Source organism: Haliotis rufescens, unplaced genomic scaffold (genome assembly GCF_023055435.1).
Source record: "Haliotis rufescens isolate VD_foot unplaced genomic scaffold, xgHalRufe1.0.p SCAF_26, whole genome shotgun sequence".
In the NCBI taxonomy this organism is placed as follows: Eukaryota; Metazoa; Mollusca; class Gastropoda; order Lepetellida; family Haliotidae; genus Haliotis; species Haliotis rufescens.
In genome coordinates, this window is record NW_025963957.1 from 2,966,513 (window position 1) to 2,982,699 (window position 16,187).

Genomic DNA, 16,187 nt, shown 5'->3' on the forward strand with positions numbered 1-16,187 from the left:
GTCAGTTTAGTTTTTATTATCCCTCAAACTTATCAAAACAAACTGATATCACTGGAAGTAACGATCAGTCTTGGGTTTCACAATCCAGATTCTCATTGGAGACTGAAACTATTGATGAAACCCACATATCAGTAAGCTTACAAATACCACTCCACTTTTGATGGGGATATTTTTATCTTTCCATGATCCACAAAAAACAATTCAAATATGTCAAGTGTATTAAAATAGAATGACACATCTGAATATCCCTATCCAAAGTTGTGTAGTATATATGCTGTAAGAAATTTACTGAAATGTTTACATGGGGAGAGAAAGTAAAGTGCCATTACCAAAACTGATCTCTGTAAAATGACATCAGAGGAACATGGAGGAATGGATTAGTAAATAGATGTTGAACCATGATTTAACAATTGTCAGTACATGTGTAGAGAAAACTTATCTGTACCTCCCAAAGAACATAAAACACAAAAATAATCTTTGAAATATTATTTTTGCACAACAAAGTCCAATTTTTTTTAAATATCATCACAGATTGAAGACCACTTTTTTGCATAGACTATTGTAATTTCAGGAATAAACTTACAAAAAAAATATTCACACAAATATCTACCAAGAACACTGATTTCTGAATACATGTACTTGAAATACATGAGAGAGGACGGATATTATTCCGGGTCACTGTACAAGTATTTCAGCCAATGACAGTGGCCTGGCTGTATGGGGGAGGGGTTGCATGGATACTGTTGAGACAACTGTACAAGTATTTCAGCCAATGACAGTGGTCTGGCAGTCGGGGGGAGGGGTTGGACGGATACTGTTGAGGCTACTGTTCAAGTATTTCAGCCAATGACAGTGGCCTGGCTGTATGGGGGAGGGGTTGGATGGATACTGTTGAGGCTACTGTACAAGTATTTCAGCCAATGACAGTGGCCTGGCTGGCAGGGGAGGGGTTGGACGGATACTGTTGAGACAACTGGACAAGTATTTCAGCCAATGACAGTGGCCTGGCTGTCAGGGGAGGGGTTGGACGGATACTGTTGAGACAACTGGACAAGTATTTCAGCCAATGACAGTGGCCTGGCAGTCGGTTGGACAGATACTGTTGAGGCTACTGTACAAGTATTTCAGCCAATGACAGTGGCCTGGCTGGCAGGGGAGGGGTTGGACGGATACTGTTGAGACAACTGGACAAGTATTTCAGCCAATGACAGTGGCCTGGCTGTCAGGGGAGGGGTTGGACGGATACTGTTGAGACAACTGGACAAGTATTTCAGCCAATGACAGTGGCCTGGCTGTCAGGGGAGGGGTTGGACGGATACTGTTGAGACTACGGTACAAGTATTTCAGCCAATGACAGCGGCCTGGCAGTCGGGGGAGGGGTTGGACGGATACTGTTGAGGCCACTGTACAAGTATTTCAGCCAATGACAGTGGCCTGGCAGTCAGGGGAGGGGTTGGACGGATACTGTTGAGGCCACTGTACAAGTATTTCAGCCAATGACAGTGGCCTGGCAGTCAGGGGAGGGTTTTCACCTGCACTTATTATATTTATATACTACAACTGACACATTGTGTGTTTCATGTTCAGAAGTTACTGCAAGAATTACATAAATTCAACATAACATCAAGTTAACTTAAATAAATATCTTCAGCAGCCATGTGACGATTAAAAAAAGATTAATAATTGCCTTATTTGATGAGAAAATCATTATGACTCAGTAATTACCAGTATATCCACATTCTCACACTGAAGCTACACAAGGAAACAGGTTACATGACTTGTTTGTTTGATTGTTGTTTAACACTGCACTCAGCAATATTCCAGCTATGTGACTGTGGTTTGTTAATAATCGAGTCTGGACCAGACAATCTCTTGACATTACATACATCACACAGAAGTCATTGAAACAGAGTATGGATAATGACCAAATGGTTATATCTCTCAATCATAACAAAACTCAGAAGCAAAAGATATGGCCAATGAGATACATACAGATTGGTGTGGACGGAGTTGTGTTTATTATCACACGTTTACCCTAATATTTGGACAGATACCATATCTGTGCAAAGCCCTATTCGCTTACATCTCCAACATCAGCATCTGTAAGGAATGCATATATCACACAATATTGAGGTGTTACATTTAGCCAGGGCTCGATTTAGCTACATAAAACATGCACCAGTGCAACCAATTATTGAAAAACACAACCTAATATTTATGTCATGATGAACCAAGTGCATGTCAAAACATTTCAAATTTGTGTCCACACAAAATCAATCTTTGAACACACTCGGTACCTATAAAGTTTATGTACCATACTACATCACTAATCCCTGTGTTACGTGTAATTTGTCATGCTGTCTTTGCGGTGACGTCACCAAACTTTGGGTACTTCAAGATCATGGGCACATGGTCCTATTCATTCGTGACCAACTCGTGTTATTCCGGGACAAGCCGAACAGCGACTCGTGCCCCTCTCGTGGCCATTTATGCGACCGGGTTCCGTCATACCTAAAGCAATTGTCAACTCGTTGCATAATCAATGATAATGGTTCACACATTTTCCCCATATATTATATACATTTCAGATGCAATTTAGAGCACATCAGGACGTGCGGAATTATACAGTATGATTGAACACAATTAACTGTCTTTGGTATATTTTAGATGCAAGACATATGTAAAATCAAAAATTATTTCTGAGGGATTCTTTGACGAAGAACTTGATTGGTTTGTCGTATTTTCGCACATAACATTCATCGATAGGGGAACGAGTCTTCTTGCAGGTTACGGAAAGGGGCGAGTGGTGACGAATGGGTCCTATTACTTCTTACAGCAATGTGTCATTAATTTGTGTCACACTGGCATCTGACCAGCCTATGTCTCAACTTTGATTAACTTATGGAACCAAGGTGAAACACTTTTTTTTTGTGTGTGCAACTTGGTTATCATGCCAACATGCACCTGGTGCAAGTTAAATCAAGTTCCTTAAATCGAGCCCTGTTTAGCTGGTATGCAAAGAAATCATGTTAAAAACATATGTTTGCTGAATAATGCCATTCAGTAATATTCCAGCTACATGGCAACAGTCAATCTGGAACATACTCTCCAGTCATAAGTCGAGACTTGGAATGTAAAGAATAATTTAATAAATTGGTCCATGGGAGGGAGATATTAGAGAGAGGCACATCTGTACTGGGTAACATAGATATGTATGTAGATTCAGTGAGACAAGCCATGACAGAAGTGGGCCGGCCTACAAGAATGGACACCCATCTGCATTAGGGTGTTATAAAGAAGCTGCTGTCACCAAGGGGAGTTCTTGCACACAGCATCCTGCTTCACATCATTATATAACACAGTTGGTACATCCTCCAGGATGATCATCTCGCATGGTATTAGAAAACAGTGTTTGAAATTAAAAAAATATGTCTTGCTGCCATCAAGATCCGTAGACTTTAGAAGCTGCAGGCCCTGAACAAACTCTTTAAGCCCTCATTTTAAAAAACTCCAAAATATTGTGACAAGTAAATCCACACGTACACTTACTACACAGCCATAAGGATTTGATTTGAAATAATTGATGTCATACCCCTTCTTACTTCTGTTTTTTTCATCATTTCACCATTGCCTTTGGCTTCCTTCCCCTTCCCAACAGGCAGTTTTATTCAATGTCAAAATGTTGGATTTGATACAAAATCTACTTTCTACATTGTCTGATGCCATGCCAAGATAGATAAACTGCCACAGATCTGCGACTTACAAATCTACCGTGTCTCGCATGTATATCCCATCTTACCCGGACTCCTTTCCTATCTGTCCTTTTCCAATGCTTAATTTCCAACACTGTTTATGATACAGAACTGGTGCCAATAAAGCAGTGTTTGAAATTAAGCATGAAAATAGGTCCTTGTTGTAACCCTTGTCAAAAATTGAAGATTTAGAGGTATATATATATATTGATTTAAATGCTACAGAAGAAAACATTAAGTAGCCTCTTAATTTCAAACACTGATTAAGCTATAGTGTATAAGTTTGTCACTTGAATTTTCAGGTTTGTGATAAATGTCAATTATCATAAATCCAGGATGCTCGGAACAGCTACTATGCTCCCACAGGAACCAATAAAACACATCAAAGTATATGACAGAGAATTGGCTATTTTGAATCCTTTATCCAGTTGAAAAGGTGCAATATCAGATTTATATATCACAACACCAGGAGCTCCACTACAGTGCATGGCCTCAGGGAGCAGAGTAGGGAGCTGGGGGACATACATGTGCACATAACAAGGGACACACAACTGTTGGGTATTGGGGCGTGCTTAGCGGGAAAACATTTTCAAAAAGAGATGAGAAGTGTGGAGTATATTTTTCTTTGTCTGATTATGTAGAATATGGCCATGGTAAAAGCTTCCAGTGCAGCTCTGATCTTGTACTTTGTGGTGTAAACTCACTGCTGATATGTAGGACATGGATAACAAGCTTCTTATCACGATTCTATTCTATACAATGGATCTTTTTACATATCACACATTTAACAAAATAAATGCATTTGAAACTTTGAATATACAATATTGGTACATTCCTAGAAGTAGGAAAGTGTAATGCCGAATGGCTGTTCAAGCAGGGAAAGGCACTTGTTTCCTATCACTCTTCACAGCAGTTTGGATAAGGCTACGTCTAAAATATCACATCTCTAAACATCACAACAAGGTCGATCTCACTACAAAAAATTGTCATTCAACTTCCAACACTGTCTGAGACTTGGCCACTTGACAATCAATTTCAATCAAAGCAGGGAGAAAGACTGGACATGGATAGAAACCAAACTTGTGCAGTCGTCCTGTTATTTAATCTGTCTACAAAAACAAAGTCTCAATACAAAATTTCAACCCTCCCACAAAAAAATATATTAATACAAATGTCAACCATGATGTAATCAAGAATGAGAAAAACATGATTATTTATATTAATTTAACCAATCAGCAAGCTACATATAAATCAACAGTACAGCGGGAACAAGTTATCTCCCCTTCCACACTAAACTTCCGCAGCATCAGCACACAGAAAAACCCCTGTAGTCACATGGCCTGCCAACACATCATGTGACCTCCTCACAAGTCATGTGACCTACTAACAAGTCATGTGACCTGACTGATCAGCATATGGTTGCTCCTGAAGAAAGGATCTTCTTGCCCGGTAATCTTCTGTTAGCACTTCACTCAGCGATACATAGATGTAAAATATATACACACATACTGTAAAGTCACCATCCACAGCAGTGCTGTTGGAATAAGGGTATACTTAATGCTACACTAATTTGGGGTTATTTCTTTTGGTTTCTTGTGTAAGCAGATGGTGTTTTTGTATTGTTCGAGTTCACAGCAGTTTTCTTATTGGCGGTGCCACCACCAGCTGTCCTTCCACCGGTATTTCCTGGTTTGGATCCTGTCTGTGTGGCAGGTGGTTTGGTAGATGGGTTTATCCTCGTGGCACCTCCTGTACTACCTCCGGGCTTTGTTCCTCTTCCTGTAGCCTGCAGTCACAATACATGAGGTTAGGACTCGACATGGGTGGGACTCAGTATGGTTAGTGAACACAAAGTGAACATTGATAGTGAACATTGATAGTGAACACACATAGTGAACATGGTTAGTGAACATACACAGTGAAGGACACAGAAGGACCTTTCCTCTGACCAATCAAAGCCTCGCTTACAAGATCGTGAAAGTGAAAGTCTGAATGCATTTTCTAATCATGCAACATCAAAACAGTTAACACAGCGCATTCTGAATGACAGTTACAGGCAAGCTGTATGACTGATTCCATCAAAATCATCATCTTTTGATCAGTTTTAAAAATTTAAATTGAAACTAGCTTGGTAGTGTTCAACTCTCTACGTACTCCAGGTTTAGTGCTAGAGTTAGGCATTACTGAACTGTCTACCTACCCCAGGTTTGGTGTTATAGCTAGGCATTACTGAACTGTCTACCTATCCCAGGTTTAGTGATATAGTTAGGCATTACTGAACTGTCTACCTACCCCAGGTTTAGTGCTAGAGTTAGGCATTACTGAACTGTCTACCTACCCCAGGTTTAGTGCTAGAGTTAGGCATTACTGAACTCTCTACCTACCCCAGGTTTAGTGCTAGAGTTAGGCAGCGTTCAATTGTCTACTTACCCCATGTTTGGTACCAGAGTTAGGCGGTGTGCGACTGTCATTGGACCGTTTGCCTCCTCCAGATCCCTTCCTTGTATCGCTTGAACTACCCTGTATCAGAAGTAATCACAAAATGAATTCCACATCTGCCATGATAAACATGATAGAGAAATAACCCAAACTTTTATAAAATTCACACACATTTTCATGGAAACATTTGTCTTGAACCATCTATCAAGGTATTAATAAAATGTATGTTTTAGTACTGGGCACTGACCTTGGCGGCATCCGGTGCAGCATTGTGGGAGGTGTTGTCGCTGGTGGAGGAGGCACTCTCCTTGATGTCACCGTCTGGGCTGTCCCCATTTATTGCACTCTCAGGGTTCTCTTCACAGCTTCCCCCCTTCTTCAACTCCGGACCCCATTCCTTCATCATCTCCAGAACGTTCACTGGCTTCGTGCTGTCGTGGGTCTGGCCCTAGGGAAACCAAAGCATGCGTCACAGAATATGGACAACCACAGCCTGGTGTCTCTTCTATGCCTAACCTTGTAACAGGCATCAGCTTCTTCCCTGTTAGACACTGATTCTCAGTATCTTGGAGTATTATTTTGAAAATGATAACAATTATCCCAGTATTTTGTCTAGTTCCCTGATGGTTAATTCCGACTTGATCACAGTGTTGCCGCAGTAACCTTAGTAATGTCCTTTTCTGACAAAGGCTTGCAAGAGATAAAAAGCCATTCTCTCTTCATTCTGTGGTTCTGCGTAGCTGAGATATAATACCTCAGAGCTCTGATGGTGCATAAACATTGAAAGTAGTACCTACCTGACCTATTATATATACCTGGCCATTTTATACATTGGCCTTATCTTGCCGAGAAACCTACCCATTGTATCATAAAAATGTATAGCCAATCTCAGGATGCTGCCCTCAAACTTCAAACTTTACCGAGGCAGCCATGACAAAGTTTGACACTTACTATTATTTTTCTTCTTAACATACATCATAAAAGCAGCAACCAAATTAACATGAAAGAATAATATATTCCTGGTGCAATAATAATTTCAATTTTAATCCAAAAGTTTTCTCCAGGGCCCACTTGCACAAAGCGATCTTAGCGCTAAGATGAGCGTAACTCCCATGCTGTAACATAGGCTTACAAGAGTCGTAGTGCTTAGATCGCTTTCAGCAAGTGGGCCTTGGTCCATTTGAAAGAAGACGATGGAAGGATATCAATTTATGACACTAACCTTTGCACCGTATGGATATGAGAACATTTTCCAGTGGTGGAAAACCTGATAGCAGTGCCACTTCAAATAAGGCTACTAGCAGACAGACAATGTAGGCCTCGACTTACTGTTAGCCAGGAGTGGTCCAGCACTTCCGCCGCAGACATCCGGTGAGCAGGGTCAACCTTCAGCATTCGCTGGATACACATCTTTGCTGTAACGTACAAGTCAGTGGACTTAGGCTTGTGTTTAAATCAAATTGTATTACACAGCCAAGTACTGAAACAAGTGAGTGTGATAACAGGGGAATAACTACCATAGATACTGGTTCACAGTGGAAAGTAAACTCAATTAACTAAACATGAAATTAACTTGATGTCAACTTAACGTCAAATCCCCTTATAATGTAACGAGCAATGAAAATGTAATAAGATACACAATGAAATGAATTTGAAAATTGAAGTGAACATGCACAGCAGCAATATTTTCAATTTACTGTGGAGTTGTCATACTGTCTGTTACTAGAGCTGTTATGATTCACTCGCGTATTCAGTGAATCGAACCATATCCATTCATGAACTGAATTTGTTAATCGAGGCCACTAGAATCGAATATTTATGAATATGCAATCGTGCATTTACATACCCTGTACCTAAAAATATCCATAAGAACATATTATATGCACAGATTTCTCCAAGGACAACACTCTTATAATATATAATTTGACAGTATTGTGATCATTGTCCCATTTGAGCAGATACTAATACCTGGAGAAGTGCAGTATATAAATGTATTATATATTAATAATTAACAAATCATGTCAAATATTTTATGTTGTTATTTTTTCACTGAATATAACAAATAATAAATCAACTGCTGACTTGTTATTGTATTTGTGATTTAATATTCGTATTCGTTACCCTATATTCGTGATACGAATCGTATTCACCTCATAGTATATTCGTTGCACCCCTTTCTGTTACTATCAGATCATTCCCTACCTTCTTCACTGATCTGTGGCCATGGTTCCTCACTAAAATCTACTTCTCCTTTCTTGATAATTTCATACAAGGAGTCTTCATCATTACTGCGGAATGGTGGGTACCCACACAACCTGAAATAGTTCATATCGAACATTATACACCATAGTCAGAAATGTTACTGCTGTATCAGAGCAGCCAATACACACAGATCAGGTCTGGAGCTGACAAACCAGGGGTCGATAGTGTGAGCATCCCTTTCCCTGAAGTTACCCTGTGCTATGACAGTGGCATGTCTATGTTACAGAGTGGGAGTTACAAGTTGTATCAATACAATTGTATTGTGAAACAGGACCCCGGCCAACCAGCAGTCACTCACCCTAATAGTAGCCATTGTGGCCATCCAATCCCTATACAATGCCTTGCTCCTACAACTACCATGTTCTACCCCGGGTCTGTGTCAGAAGTCACGTGGGGACCAGAAATACAATACTACCAATGTAACACCAACAGCCCAGCTAATATGAAACGCATCATGTGTCATCTCAAACATTGTTACTGTTGTGTGAACAATTATGCCAATCAGGATTTCTTGCAAACACATATTCAAATTACAATAAAAGTAAAATTTGTTTTCCATCTACTTTCAATGTGGGTTTTTACCAGCAAAACTGACAAGTTGTCAGACATTTATTTGTTTGTCTATTGTGAAGTTTCCACAGGGCCTATATACATCTCTACAAAGGTGACTAGCAATGGATTGCATGTGTATAAAACTTGGAAGATGTTATTAAAATTGCTGCGAGTACTTACATGATATACATAATGACCCCCATGGCCCACACGTCACACTGCTGGCTATAGGTCTTGTTGTCGATTATCTCCGGGGCTGCAACCAGAATAGGACTTTACATGACGCTGCTGACACAGAAACAAGCTTCACTCGCTACAACATTGACAAGAAGAGTCTCATTGTAATCCACATGGACAGACAACTTCACTTCCTCAAAAACCCTTTTTTGTGAAATGGGTTAATCATAAGATGCTGTTTACCAGTAGGAGATGATAAACAATCACACAACATGCAGCCTAACTGTGCTTCTGCTACAGTCAACACTGATCAACCAACTGGTCTCAAATATTCAAGCGAAGTTCGTTTCATTCACATCCAAGTCCTGCTGGGGGGGGGGGGGGACGGGGGTTCTTATCCTAGGATTTGTTTGTTGTTTAACACAGCACTCACCAATATTCCAGCTATGGGACGGCCTGTAAAATAATCGAATCTGAACCAGACAATCCAGTGATTGATATTTGTGACACAGGGTTCAAAAACCTGCTATCAACCAAATGACTAAGCCCGACCACACGATCCATTTGGTTGACCAGCATAGGTTTCTGAGGACCAGTTCTAACCCACAACCCTCACAGGACTCATCATAGAAATGACCCTGCAGGTGCAGATCTTCTAAACTAAAGCTGTCATATCAATGAAAACACTGCACTCTTTATTTATGGAAACAACAAAGAACACTAAACAAATTCAAACCACGTAGCTACTGTGTCCACATAGAGGCATCACATAACCATACAAACAGTCCTCATTGCATAAAATCTCAACACATTATTTATTCATAAATAATAACATCACAAGATGCTGTTTTCCCTGTCAACAAGTGACAAACTATGCTTCAGATTTGGTCAAATAATATTTCATGATTAATGAACAATCAAACAAGCAATCAAAACTCAACAGAATGAAGAATATGATTACCAAGCATATGCTATTTAATTAACAACACCATCATATTTGGCTTTCAGTTATCCGGTCAGTCCTGATGTCCTGATTGTCCCAGTAACAATGACATTCAATATTAGAGCAGGATGGTTCATAGCACCAACACAAGAATTCTGATGTAATCACAGTAAAACAATAACCGGCACCAGAAGCATTAGCTATTGATGAACATCCTCCCCCACAGTGCTGAAGCCAGCACGTGTTGTGGGGGGTCTTAATGCGGGTGGCCAGTAGTCAGTATTACTGTACCCAGACTGTCTGTACCCAGGTTGGTAGTAAATACTTATACTTATTAAGACAAAACTTCGCATTTGATATAGTTAGAAAATGGCTGAACACGGTTACAACCGTTTCTTATTCTGCTTTCAGTCTTTTCAATCAGTGGCAGTCGGGTAGCCTTGTGGTTAAAGCTTTCGCTCGTGACGCTGAAGACCCAGGTTCAATTCCCGAAATGGGTCAAATGTGTGAAGCCCATTTCTGGTGTCCCCCGCCGTGATAATGATAATTGCTGAAAGCGGTGTAAAACCATACTCACTCACTCTTTTCAATGGAACTCATATTTTACCAAATATCTTAGACTGGCCAACATCTAATAATACTTCAACACCATAACTGAGTGCAATGAAGAATGAAACTATTATTCTCATTTTCCCACTAAAACACTAAGTAGTATTTCAATGTTGTTTCACGTTTAACTCTTACGATCACATTTTGACAAATCTTACTCGTACGATAGTGATTTTGTGTCATTTTACGCTAGTCAGTAACACCGTCAGGACCCTCCTGTGGGGTGCAGTCCCCTGGCAACAGCCAGTCCTGTTGCCGTGGAGATGAGTGATGTGTGAGGGTACAGAGGTCAATAGAGCCTAGAGGGCCCTCTGTGTGAGCTCACTCAGCCACACATCCGCTGACAGAGTGATGGATTCGGAATCAATACACACAACAATAAACACTTTATTAAGAAGGAATTTGTGCTGGAAATATTTCATATCTTTTAATCTTTCAATGTTAAACAAGAAATTTGCATGACTTGTTCATGCTCTTTGCTAAGGAACTATCTCAGTACAATAATCTAAAACATAGGAATGAATGAGTTTGGTTTTATGCCACTATGAAAACTGTGTTTGACATACTTGGGATAGGAAAGATCAAAGTCATACATGTCATTGATGTTTACCACTGGGATTCAAACCAGATCCTTGTGTAACTAAGGGACGCAACTCTCCACAACTAATTACAGCACTTTAGGCCACAAGGCCACCCATGCCCCTAGTATTATCTAAAATATTAATTATTATTTACAACACAGCTGATAAATATCAATAAAATTGTCATCATACATATTGTTATGACATGTTTGTCAATCATCTGTGCATGTTCATATCAATCAATTGTAAAGCTGCTATAGGATTTTGCAGGAAGTTTCAAGAATTGATCTGTAGCCAGAAAGTGATTTACAACACAAAACAAAAATACACTGCCTGTGAGAGAGTTGAACCCTGCATGGATTGTAGCTGACAGCTCTTGGATAAATGCAGAAAAAAAACAAGGTTTATTTGCCTGTTGCTGATTACATATTGATAGTTGCTAGGAATATGCAATCTGACTACACCCAACTCCTACACAGAAAATCCCACAATATACAAGCTGTACAAGTTGTACAAGCTACTACTGCAGCTGCTATCACTGATTCCAAATTCAAGGGCTCAAAGGGTGGTCCGACTCATGAATATGCATGAAGTTTGCTAAAAAGTCCTAATGTAAGAGTTGCTGTGTGTACAACACACACAATACTATGTATCATTTGGTTTCTGGGTAATTATTTTTATCTCCACAAGAACACAAAACAAATTATTATTACTTGTGTAAAGAAGGATTATGGGTAATAATAAGGCCACGCTTTTTTACATTTGATGATTTACGGAAATTTGCCAAACAATTAGCTTGGATGAGTCAAAATAGAAAAAAGCAAATCATTTTTTAAATAGTTCCTTCAATTTTGTCGGATATCCAGTCCATTAAAGATGAAGTGGTTACTGGTCAGGCAAACAAAAATTTAGTCAAACTAATTTTATTTTATTTTGTGTGGCTTTTAACTCAAATTTCATTATAGTTATCTCACTTGGGTGATTGATATTGCTTGATCTCACCCAAGCGGCATCTCCTGTGGAAGCCATTTTGGGTTGGTAAATACTCTGAACCATACTGCTCATGACTAATGTTGGACTGGATGGATAAGTTTAGCCTCCTGCCATTTGAAACAGGTTCAAAAGGAAGCAGTGGGATTGACGAGTCCAGGGTATGTATCGCAACAGGCTGGAGACATAATCCACTCGATAATCGAGGATGATATTGTCTATACCGGCTTCAACCTGATTTTGACAACCATTTGACAAGACCTTGACTATTCAGCCATCTCAGGAAGCCAGTACACCAGGTGTGAATAAATGTTGGTCATCCTAGAACCAAAGATATTTCCCTCAAGACAAATAACATGACCTTCATATCTCGTTTGTTTGTTTGTTGTTTGTTTGTTTGATTGTTGTTGTTTAACGCCACACTCAGCAATATATGACGGCGGTCTGTCAATAATCAAGTCTGGACCAGACAATACAGTGATTGATATCATGCGCATCGATCTACACAATTGGGATACGATGGCATGCATCAAATAAGTCAGCCAGTCTGACCATCAGATCCCTTTAGTCGCCTCTTACGACAAGCATAGCCGCCTTTTAGGGCAAGCATTGGTTGCTGAAGACCTATTCTACCCCGGATCTTCACAGGTCTCATATCTCTTGTAACAAGGACTGGTCGGCTCGGAGTCAGTATACTGTCTGAGTTGGGTATCCGTGTTAAACTGTGGCATGGTATCTCAGAGGGCTAGCTATAAAACCAGCATTAGTCTGGACCGTACAAGCAGCCACATGTACACACACATGTACACACACATGCACACACTTACACACACACACAAGCACATGCACACACATACACACACACATACATACACGTCTCCATATAAGTGAAATAATCATGAAGACAATGTTAAACCCTATTTCAGCAACTTGGCACCAGTGTAGGGAAGCGGAACTTACACATGTACATTGGTGTACCACAGAAGTCCTGCATCATGTTGTCATGTCCCGCGCCTCCCTTCACTACAGATAATCCAAAGTCAGTCACCTGGAAGTAGTTCATCAACATGATCAACAAACATATAACACCATAGCTTGTTTCACAAACAGTTCATGCTCTTTTCTTGCCTCCACCTAAGAGTTGCTAAAGACTTTTGACTAGCTCTCTGTCTACTAAGTGAGTGAGTAAGTGTGGTTTTACGCAGGTTTTAGCAATATTCCAGCAATATCACGACGGGGGACACCAGAAATGGGCTTAACACATTGTACCCATGTCGGGAATCAAACCCAGGTCTTCTGTGTGACAAGCAAACACTTTAACCACAAGGCTACCCCACCACCCCGCTGTCTACTAAGAAAAATAAGCCTTGTGACCTAGTCATTTTGAAACTTGCTGAGAAACATTATTATTCTTAATGGCATACAACACACTAGTCCAATCAGTTTGTCTGTTATTGAAGGTACCCTGAGGGCTATAGAAGAGTTTCAGGTTTCTTATGGGAGATCTCTTTTTCAGCCTGATCACTTTTAGGGCTGGTCAATATTTCAGGTTAAGTTGCATCCCCGAACATATTTTTGAGCAAATGAAAAAAGAGATGAACACCATGAGACTACATTGTATTGTTTACCTACCTTAATATGTAACTTGTCGTGTGGATCATCAGGGTTTTGACTGAGGAGAATATTTTCTAGTTTGATATCTCGATGTACAATGTCTGAAATAAACAAATGCAAACATCAGCAGTCACACAGACAGTTCTCCAGACTAACTACAACTCTCTGATTGAATGTTTTACATGAAGTGAGTTGGTCAACTTGTCAGTTTATTACCAGTTTGAAGAGAATATATGGATGTCAACTTCTTTATTATGAGGAACACATTTCGGAGCACATGCTTACTCCTCCATCAGGTGGTTGGCTCCCATTGTCTATTGCTAATCACCTTTCAGCGCCAATCATCTGTTGGCTTCCCCCGTTCGTTTCTACCCTTTGTTTTTTTCCACCTTTTGTTATCTTATTAATTTTGTTGTACTTACCTGTCCTTACATGTATATATCTATGCTCTCTGACTCATAGCATTCATTCACCTGATGAAGGAGTAAGCATATACTCCGAATATACTCATAATAATAAAGAAGTTGACATCCATATATTCTCTTCCTTATGTGTACCACCTCTCAATGCCACTTAAAGACTTAAAATTATTGTTCATATTGCTGGAACATTATGTCAAACTGAAGACACGAAGCCTTCCAGTTGTCTTAAAAGCCTAGTTTGGAAAGTGTGCAGTCATGTATAAATCTTAAGGAAATATACAGTTACTTCTAACTCACATACTTAACACTAAGGAGTGATTGAGTGAATGAATAATGCCACAGTCAGCAATATTCCAGCTATATCACAGCAGAGTGTCAAGCTATTATTTGAAAGTATGGCCAACGATCCACACCATGAAATGCAGTCAGCCAAGCCACTAAGTGTAAACAACTGGTCTTCAGCAACCCATGCTTGTCAAGAGGTGACTAACGGGATCAGGTGGTCAGGTTCGCTTAGTTGGTTAATGCGTGTCATCATACCCCAATTGTGTAAATTGATGGTCATGATGTCAATCACTGGATTTTCTAATCTAGATTTGATTGTTTCATATAGCTGAAATGTTTGGCATTAAACAACAAGCAAAAACTTCCAATCAACTAAGTCTCTTCTCACAAGTATAGGTCACGGGGAGCAAGTCTAGCCAAATCCCAACAGGGCTTCATGCAGAGGAACCATATAAAGTTGTGCTTACCATTTTTATGTAGATATGAGATTGCACTTGCTAATCTTTTAATGACAGTTTTGGTATCAGCTTCTGAAAAGTGTTTGTTGTCTTTCAGGGAGTCAGCCATCTCTCCTCCATCACACAACTCCATCACCAGGAACATCCGCTGTGAAGAAAATACACACAGTACAGAACCAGTACAACAACACAGTGGTGTAAGGCAGCATTTCATCTTCCACCGCAGTTAACTCCAAACATGTCAAACACAAACTTCATTAAAATAAAGGTTTTTACCATACAGACATAGTTCAAATAGAATGACAAACTTGTTCTTGGCAACACAGTCAGTGTTCTATTATGGTGCTTGAGGTTTGCTCCTTTAGAATTTGAATCAAAGGATACCCTAACTTAGAGTTAACAAATTAAGTAAAATAATTGCCTGCAGCAGAAGTAGGCAAACACACCTTTTTACAGGCAGCAAAGTGGATTTTAAGAGGCATGGTTTAATTTGTTACATTGACAGTGTCACTTTTTAACTGCACCAATGATATCCTTGATGAATAGAAAAGGGGGTTGCTGAAAAATAAGTAGGAACGGAACAATCTCGACAGTAGGCATTCCTATTGATGAAACCAAGGCACGTATTGGGCATGGCAAAAAAATATTTCACCACAAAGTAATGATAGTAACTTATCATAATTTACTTGTTTTTGAAAAATTCCACAATTGACAAAACAATCTGACAAACTAGATTCTGTGCGACTTGATATGAGGGGCGATTGGGAAGCCTATTGGTTATAGTGTTCGCTCGTCAGGCCCAAGACCCGGGTTCGATTTTCCACATGGGTTCAATGTGTGAAACCCATTTCTGGTGTCCCTCGCTGTGATATTGCTGGAATATCGCTAAAAGCAGCAAAAAAACATACTCACTCACTCACTCACTCACTCACTCACCAGATTTGAATATACATTTAAGAAGAAATTCTGTGCGTCAAAAACTACTGATCAAAAGATGTTCTACTGATGACAATAGTCACTTATTCACACATGGGTGTCATGGCTATCCACACAGATCAATAGAGATCATAGAGATCAATAATCATTAACTATATATGGATAAA

General features: G+C 39.7%; 1 protein-coding gene across 6 annotated transcripts in view; it reads right to left on the reverse strand.

The window, feature by feature from the left end:
• Positions 1–4,159: 4,159 nt before the first annotated feature.
• The window catches only part of LOC124127182 (serine/threonine-protein kinase 33-like), a 39,497-nt gene continuing 27,469 nt past the window's right edge, over positions 4,160–16,187 (reverse strand). For all 6 annotated transcript variants that reach the window (XM_046490630.2, XM_048402436.1, XM_046490631.2 and 3 more), the window contains exons 4-12: positions 15,094–15,232; positions 13,938–14,020; positions 13,266–13,353; positions 9,186–9,261; positions 8,394–8,506; positions 7,521–7,606; positions 6,439–6,639; positions 6,183–6,272; positions 4,160–5,538 (exon numbers count right to left, since the gene is read on the reverse strand). In XM_046490630.2, the coding sequence (XP_046346586.1) occupies positions 5,329–5,538; positions 6,183–6,272; positions 6,439–6,639; positions 7,521–7,606; positions 8,394–8,506; positions 9,186–9,261; positions 13,266–13,353; positions 13,938–14,020; positions 15,094–15,232 (1,086 nt within the window). In that variant the 3' untranslated portion in view covers positions 4,160–5,328. The remainder of the gene's footprint in view (positions 5,539–6,182; positions 6,273–6,438; positions 6,640–7,520; positions 7,607–8,393; positions 8,507–9,185; positions 9,262–13,265; positions 13,354–13,937; positions 14,021–15,093; positions 15,233–16,187) is intronic.